This window comes from Octodon degus, unplaced genomic scaffold (assembly GCF_000260255.1).
Source record: "Octodon degus isolate 3935 unplaced genomic scaffold, OctDeg1.0 scaffold00315, whole genome shotgun sequence".
NCBI classification, from domain to species: domain Eukaryota; kingdom Metazoa; phylum Chordata; class Mammalia; order Rodentia; family Octodontidae; genus Octodon; species Octodon degus.
The window spans coordinates 962,025-970,628 of NW_004524891.1; the positions used below are offsets into that span (position 1 = coordinate 962,025).

The 8,604-nt window shown below is 45.6% G+C and overlaps 1 protein-coding gene across 2 annotated transcripts in view; it reads left to right on the forward strand.

Annotated features, from left to right (window-relative positions):
- The window catches only part of St3gal3 (ST3 beta-galactoside alpha-2,3-sialyltransferase 3), a 252,926-nt gene that overhangs the window by 150,836 nt on the left and 93,486 nt on the right, over nucleotides 1–8,604 (forward strand). For both annotated transcript variants that reach the window (XM_023707860.1, XM_004647615.2), the window contains one exon: nucleotides 6,669–6,761. In XM_023707860.1, the coding sequence (XP_023563628.1) occupies nucleotides 6,669–6,761 (93 nt within the window). The remainder of the gene's footprint in view (nucleotides 1–6,668; nucleotides 6,762–8,604) is intronic.

Sequence of the window (8,604 nt, forward strand, 5' to 3'; positions counted from 1 at the left end):
AATTAAATAAAATAAAATAAAATAAAATAATTCTGTACCATAATACATATGTGTTGCTTTAATATGGTGTTCCTCCTAGCTTCAAGTATATTTATTGCCACCAGAAGATGCCCTGTGTTTGTACTGTGACTTTCAGTGCCCGTGGCCTTTATTAAATAACCCAGAGAAATTTACACTTAATGGATTTAGCGCAGTGATATTTGGAAATCATGCTAATAACGCTATCTTGTGCTGGGGACCAAAAGAAAAGTTGGGCATAAGTCTTCACTGTTATTTTTAGAACAAATCAGATGAAATTTAGCCCTTCAGTGGGGCGCAGAGGCACCAGAGTGCCAGTGGATGACAAGTCCATGCACGCAGATGCTGACCTCATTTCAGTGGCCTTTCTGTCCCCGAAGACTCCTGACCTCCCTGCTAACAGCCTGAATTTTGGAGATAGCCAAATGGGTTGTTGGAGAGGATTCATAAGAGAAGTGAAAGGAACAGGGTTTTTTTCTCTCTAAATTAGTGAAAACTATGATAATTCATTTCAGATGAATGTACAAGGTCTAGTAAAAGCAGAAGTCAAACATTAAAACAGGAGCATTCACTGACATTACACAATTATGCAGCTCCTCGAAGAGCACTCTGTCCTACATAACGGCAACATTCATTGATCTTCCCATCAGTTCTAGAGAATTTACATTATTATAGCTATTTCAGGAGTTAAAGAAACCAATATGTCTTACCTGGTTACATAACTAGCAAGTGGAAGAGCTATTTAAATTTCAGCCTTAAGTCAGTCACTCTTTATATCAAAGAAGGCAGGGAAAGCCTTCTACTTACATAAAAGTTTTGGGTCCATGTGAGGTATAATGGGTATCGACAAGGATTTAAAACAGTAGAGATCCATGTATGGATTCAGCACACAAAGATCCTTTGTAGTATCTAGACACCTTTGCTGTCTCTTCAGAAACCATCTCTTTCACTTTTTTGTTAAATGCCATCATTCCTGGAAAGTTTCATGTCCCACCTCAAACCAGAAGCAGTGCTGTTATTTCTCAAAGTGTCACAGGTTTTGGAACCTATTGTAGGTTCCAAACAGTGGAGGCCTTTTCTCCTCAGTTCTCCAGGCCCATTGTTTCAGCTGGTACCATTATTACTTGGGTCACTGCGTCATCTAAGCATACCAGCTTCCACTGACTCACAGGCTGTAAGTGCTTTGTCAGTGATGGCCACAGATGGAAGTGTCACCCAGATTGTGCAGGCAAAATGTGAATTGAAATGAATTTCCTGGTTATGGTCATTTTAATAATGTAAATTATTAAATAATTATTAAATAATGTAGAATGGCATGCCTTCCCACAGTGCCTTCATGTGGACTCTATCAACCCCACAGCTGGATCTAAGGCAGCGCTGCTTTAGAGGATTGTGTAAAGCTCAGTTAGGTCATGAGATCAACTGCCAGGCACCTGGCACATTCTCAGTAGATGTTAATTCCCCCGTTCTTTTCATGCCACCCAGAAAAAAGATGTGTTTTTATTTTTAAAGAAATGAAGCATGGAAACAAAACTGAGTTGGAGCAGTCACAGCAGGCCCCTGGTGAGAGTCTCTGTGAGACTTGTCCAAGCACAGCAGGCTAATGTGCTGGGAGAGCTTCCTGCAGAGAGCATCTTGGCAACCAACATGAGGAAAATGACAAGGCCAGAGATGGAGGGAACCTGATGTAATGTCAGCAGTAGAAACCCAGACCAAACAGGAAAGTGACCAGGGGTGATGGAGGTACTGCACAGCCAGTAGCAAGAGCAGAAAGCTAGGGCCTCCAGTGCTGAAAAATTCCGCAAATTCCACATGGCTCAGAGCAAGCAGTTCTTGTAAACTGAGAGAAGGACCTTTAAACCATTTTTCAGTCCGATTATTTAAATATAAGGTGGCCCAAAAATGTATGATTTTTTTATTCATTTTTGTAAGATACAATAGGAAATGGAAAAATAATAGTACAAGTATATCTTGTGCAACAAGAATTAACTGGTTGCTGGTGTGGTGGTGCATGCCTGTAATTGTAGCACTGGGGAGGCTGTGGCAGGAAGATCTTTGTGAGTTTGAGACCAGCCTGAGCTACAGAGTGAGCTCAAGGCCAGCCTGAACTGCACAGTGAGACCCTCTCTCAAAAAGACAAAACAGAATTGAGGGTCAGCCAAGTAGTTCAGCAGATTAAAGTGCCTGCTTAGGCAGACGCAGGGCCTGGGAGTTCATTCCCCAGGCCTGCCTTGCCGGCCATGCCCCCAGGGTATCCTGAGACAGCGATTGAGACTGGGCATGATGGTGCACGCCTGTAATGCCAGCACTTGGGAGGCTGTAAACAGGTGGACCACTACAAGTCCTAGCTATGCAATAAGACCCTGTACACCCTGTCCTAAATACAAAAAAAAAGAATCAACTGGTAAGGGCCATCCAGATAGCTCAGTGGATTAAAGCGCCTGCTTAGGCAGACACAGGGACCCGGGTTTGATTCCCTAGTGTACTGTGCCCGCCCTGCCCCCGGGGTGCACTGCGAAGGCAATTGAGACTGAGCTTAGTGGCATGTGCCTGTTATCCTAGCACTTGCCAGGCTGAAAACAGGAGAATTACTATAAATCCCATCTGTGTGGTGAGACCCTGTAGACCCTGTACTAAATACATTTTTAAAGAAAGAATTGACTTGTAAAAGTGACACCTGCTGGAGCAAAGCTCAGGATAGTCAGTGTGTAAACAAATAGCTGCCTGAGTGAGCTCAAGGTATACTATTAAGTAGTTAACAGTGGTTCAGAACTTATTGCAGGTGGCTGAATTTGGGCAGAAACTATGAAGAAACCTGTGTCCATTCCTGAGAGCTGCAGAGAGGAGTCAGTGAGGTCCAGGTCACATGAGTTAGCACATCTCAGCTGTGGATGGGGGAAGACACTGAGGTCATTGCAGGAGGATCCCACAGACCCAGAGGGACAGGGTCAGAAGGACAGCAGTTGGAGGAAAGAGAAACTGTCCTGAGGAAGGAATGTTTACATCTTGGACCTTGACAAAGGCTAGAGCAACATTAAGTACTTTTCTTGGGGCCGGGGAGATGGCTCAGTAAAATAAATGCTTGCAGGGCCTGAGTTCAATCCCCAGTTCTGAAAAAAAAAAAAAAAAAAATCATATAAAGTCTATTTCAGAAAAAAAAAATGAAATGCAAATGTTTAATGCCAAGCAAAGCTTCTGTGTCATTTCCCAAGCCATGTCATCATTCGAGAAACAACTCCACTATAGAGAAGTGCCTCCTTGTTGTGAAAGGTAGCGAATGGAACTGAAGAAGCAGTGGCAGCACGAGCTCTGTGCGGAGGGCTCACTGCGCTTTTCTGCAGGTCCTCCCAAGCATGTAATATTGGCTGCCTCTGGTTGAATTATTATATGATCTGTCAGACAGTGGGCAAGGTGTGCTACACAACACATGCAGTCTTCCTGTCTTCTAGAGAGTGCCTCAAACGTAATGGCACTAAATTAGCACATGTAGGTGGTTCCTGCGTCCTTAAAGTGTGCCCTTTCCTTGGAACCTGGGAATCAACTGGGATACTGCGTTGTTTCTTGCCCGACCACCCCTCTTGATTGAATCCAAATTTGAGCCAGGTGCTCGGAGCTGCTTCATCTGGCTACCACTCTCCGCTACCTTCTCTTTCACACAGCATTCCCATGGTGCTTCAGAGGATGGCCAGCTCTTGGCCATGTCATTACCAGGTCTTGGGGATGACATTCCCACTGTGTGTGGAATGAAGCTGCGAACCAAATTTTCCATCACTTGTCCAAGCTCATGCAACTGTCAGTGCCCCCTGTGAGAGATTCTGACTCCAGATGCACACACATCATTTTACTGCCCATTTCGGGCCTGATTCCTCAAGCACAGTCCTGAGTGGGAGGGGCTGGTGGAGAGCGGAAGTCATGTTGATTCTGGGTTCCAGTCTGGCTGTCTGGATTTCCTCTTGAGGGTGTGGTTTACTCTTAACCCCAGGGGCTTGATGGCCAGTTTGTAGCACAATGGCTGCTCTTACTGTTTGAAATGCTAAGTCTCCCACAGTGAAAGGCCAGCTGCACAGGAGAAGAACAAGGGCTGAATGATTTGATCAGACATCTGTGGGGGCCTCCTGGCATTTGAGTATGAGCGCCTTAGAGAAACTAACTATTCTGGCCTGAGGGATTTGGTGACCATTAATCTTGGTGGTTTTGACCGCTGACTGCCCCAGAGGTCCCAGCCTGCGGTATGACTCAGAATCCCCAACACTCCCCCTATTCTTCTCTCACTGGGACAGCCAGGAGGCCATTTCTAAGGCATTTTAATTTGGTAGTAATTGACATGGCCCACTGTTTCCAGAGTTGCTTTCTAAATGAGGAGCCGATCTAGTGCTCATCATCCCTGGTGTTTGACCACCTTGCGCTGCCGTGGGGGGAGCTGACGCTCCTGCTGCCCTCCTGGGTCCAGGCTTTCTGTGCTCCAGCTGGCCCGCACTCTCTCCTCCCTCATGGATGGGTTGAGCCAGGGGCCCTGCCCCGTCCTGCAGCCCTTGTCCAGTCACCTTCCAAGAAATGGATACATAGACTGTGGAGAAAAAAAAAAACTGGTTTATCTGTTGTGTGTTAAGTTCTGTGGCTTACCTGGTTAATAAAGGAAGCTATCATCCGTCTTTTGACTTCTTCATGAATCTTTCTGGAATTGAGGAAGAACATAGCAACTCACAGTACAAGGCAGACAAGCAGATGGTGATGGGTTGAGAGACATGGCATCAAGGAACTCAAAATGCCACGCTGCTTATGTACATACTTCTTGTCTCTCTTCTCTCCTTGTTGCTTGGGAGGGTAACCCTTTCTTTGCTGGCACTGGGCTCTGCTGTCCTCATCCTATGCTGGTAATGTCCTGTCAGCAGTTCCCATGTAGGTGTTAGAAGCTGGTGGGAATGCAGCACCCATCTCAACCAGCAGCATGATCTGAACCACATGTGTACACTAATGACACATAGCACTCACTCACAGGGCTGTGAAAGGAACAACTAAAGCCAGTCTAGAGTGTTTTAGGCACTGCCCAGTTCAAAAGCTTTCAATAATTTCAATCATTGCACAGAAGTTCATATTTCATTTCCAAAATAAAGTTGTTTGTATAGAAAAATATTGTTTTTCTTCTGTTAAAACCTTTGACTTTCTTTTGCCTACAAAATAAAGTCTGGGCTTATCATTTAGCATTTATATTTACATTTTAGACTTTGAATTTCATTGGTAGGGAAGGCTTAAAAATATAGTAGATTCCTAAAAGAAGTGGCTTACGTACAGATAAGCTTGTCTATGTACAGTGAACAATGTGTAAGCCTTGAACTAGGCTCCCAGGGGTGAATCAGGTTGGACAGGCAGTGGCCTCACCACTCTGGCTATCCAGTGGAGAGCCACCTCATTCCCCACACCCCACCCTTGGGTCCCTGCAGAGAACAGAACTGGGAGCAGTCCTGCCCAGTGAAGCATTGGGGCCCCCAAGAGTTGGCAGTTGCCCCAATGGTTGGGGTAGAGAAGGTTGGCACTCAGAACTGGCAGCCAGCCAGGTCCACTCAGGTGACCCAGCAGACCTGGCCTTTAAGCCTCCAGGGTCAGTAGGCCTACTCAATGAAGATGTCCTGGCCTTCTCTGGGCCACAAGGGCAGAGGTGTGGTGGAGGGTGGTAACTCCAGCTCTATATTGAATGCCTAACACTAAAACCCAACTATAAGGGTGGCACAGCATAGCAGCAAAACCAGCCCTTGAATACGAAGGCTGGCTGTGGCTTCCTGTGATTGCCTGGTCTGCAGGAAGAAGTGTACTGCAGATTGAAGTGCAGGGAGACCAACTGTCAGGATCATTTTAATCTGAAAGTTACAGGGTTCTTCTGTTTACCCCTCTCAGTGCAAGGTACTTGGGGAGGCTGAAATCAGCCTCTGAGCTTGGGCATTTACAGCATGGTGAGAGAAACATGCAGCAACAGTTGGCCAGCAGCATGGCAGTGCAGATAGAGTGAGCCTGTGATGTGGAGGACAGGGGAGGAACAGCAAGAGCACCGAGAACCACAGCTGAGCTGCGGGGCGTGGGCTTACCCCTGCTGAAGTGGACATCAGTGTTATTCAAAAGGACCAGTAGGCATAAAGCAGGAGGGGAAGAGCAAGGAGTTACTCTAGGCAGAGGGCAGGAGAGCATGCTCAACTAAAAGTCAAAGTTACACCTCCCATGGCACACATTATTGTGTCTGCTGTATTTGGGTCCCTCTGAATGGTTCCCAATGGCTTGATCGTACTGCTGGGCTGGGAAGATGAAAAGGCCAGCGCAGCTGGCAGTATCAGATTCTGAGCAGCTCGATACCGAAGAGTGCATCACCACCCTCCCAATCTTGGAGCTGGCTGGAGATCCTGATTCCTTTCAGATCAAGCTTCCTGTAGAGAATCTATGCACATTCCTTTTACAGATTCCACTGAGGGGCCTCGCCTATTGATCTGTCTATTCTCTTACAGGTTTGGATTTTTTATCATAAAACTCGTGGTGTGGAAATGGGCCTAAAGTGCTGATTGTTGGAAATGGAACTTTAGTTAAGGTCTTAGCCCCTTCATGAATTAATAACTCACTGATTATTCAGTTCTTGGCAAGACGTGACTCTTCTTCTCTATCCACAGCCCTGCTGAGTTAGCCACCAAGTACGCAAACTTTTCTGAGGGAGCTTGCAAGCCCGGCTACGCCTCAGCCCTGATGACTGCCATCTTCCCCCGGTAAGTGCTCCTGATCCTTCCACTGACTTAACCTGGTCATGACCTGGAAGTGAGAAACCTGGTGGCTCATGGTGCCTCATGTTTTCCTGAGGAAACAAGATTCTGCTGTAACTTCTCTCCTGAATTCAGAAATCTACAGATGTCTGGGAAGGGTTTGGCTTTTACCCAACTCTGCTCTATGCCTTTGCCATACTTTACCCTCCATCCTCCCTCTTGGATGGAGATTTACATGGCATTGTGGTGTTTTGGGGAAAGGGAAGAAGGAGGTAGGACCTGCATGGTTACCCCATGGAAACCAGTTATCTAGAGAAGCACCCATTCTCCTAGTCGTAGTATCAGTGGCCAAATAAAGCTGGGACCTACCATCTGGCTTCAGGGAGGAATGTGCAAACAGAGCCAGAACAGAATAATTTCTAAGACTGACTGAGTTTTAGCACGTTCCCTCTGTGTCCCTTTTGCGTTCTGTGGCACTTATGATCAGACATGTCAGGCTTTCTGAAAAAAATCTGTGCATAACCAGAGTTCCTTCTACCAAATACCATCGGAGGGCCTTACTTACCGACCAACCTTCCTTCTTCCCTGAAGCTTTGGTGTGGAAAAGGAGCAGATCATCTTGTCTTATTTGGAGTGTCTTGAGACTGTCGGGTCATTTTATTCTTTTGGAAAATGATGGGAGCTTCTGATTCAAAGTGACTGGCAGAGAGCCATTTAGGACCCTCTGGATGTTGGGATACAGTGCTCAGACTACCAGAGTAGTCTTGGGGTAACCCTGCTCAGTGGGGGAAGGAGTGCCTCCCATCCTAGGAAGGCTGAGGTTAGGGCACACATTGTGCTTACAAAGGAATGAGGAGACACAGCTGGCCCCTAGAGCACCGAGGATGTTTGGTTGCATTCTCCTCCTGTCCCCCACGAGCAGTCCCAGCTTAGCTCCCTGTGGAAAGCAGGGGCTGTGCTGCCAAGTACCTGCTGTACAGATAGGGATCTGCCCGGGATCTGCTTTCTGAATTGACGCCAAATACTTTGTTTCCTCTAGCTGTTTATTGAGTGCCCGTAGATAAAGTGTTCTATATTTTTCTTCGTGTTTTCACAAGCATGCACATCTCTGTCCCCTGGACTGACACCTGAGAGTTTTTCTTGACCTATACGTGTTTTTCCTAATTAAAAGTAATACAAGCATGTAGGGGAAAATCTCAAATAATACAAAATGGCATTCTGGCCACCTTCCCCAGAGACAGCCAGTATTACTATAAATGGGAACATGCCGCATTCATTGTTCCGTACCTTGCTTTTTACTCTCTAAAAGGATATTGCGAGGTTATCTTGTTAGTGGCCTGTGTCTCCATCTGTCAACATCACCACCGTCATTATCACCTTTGTCATCTTTATTATTTGATGCTAAAGATCAGACCCAGGGCCTTGTACATGCTCACCACCTTGAGCTGTACCCCTGGTCCTCTTCGTCTCATTTTTGAAATGACTGTATACTATAGTTGTATGAATATAACATAATTTTATTAAAGTTTATTAAAGTGTACATACACTAAAAATTACATTTTAGTGTAGTTTTATGGGTTTTGACAAATATATACTTTGTGGAGTCCCAATAATCAATAGCACATTTCCATTATCCTAAGAGGTTTCCTTTGCTCTTTTCTAGCTCTTTTAATCCACCTCCCATTCCTAGCCTCTGGCAGCCATTAATCTATCTTCTGTGCCAGAATGTTGCATGAGTAGAATCTGTAAAAGGTATCTACCCTTCTTTCCTTTAGTAGGAAACTGTAATGCATTTGCAGTTTATACATGAGTTGTATATCAGTTAATTGCTCTTTTTATTTATTGCTGA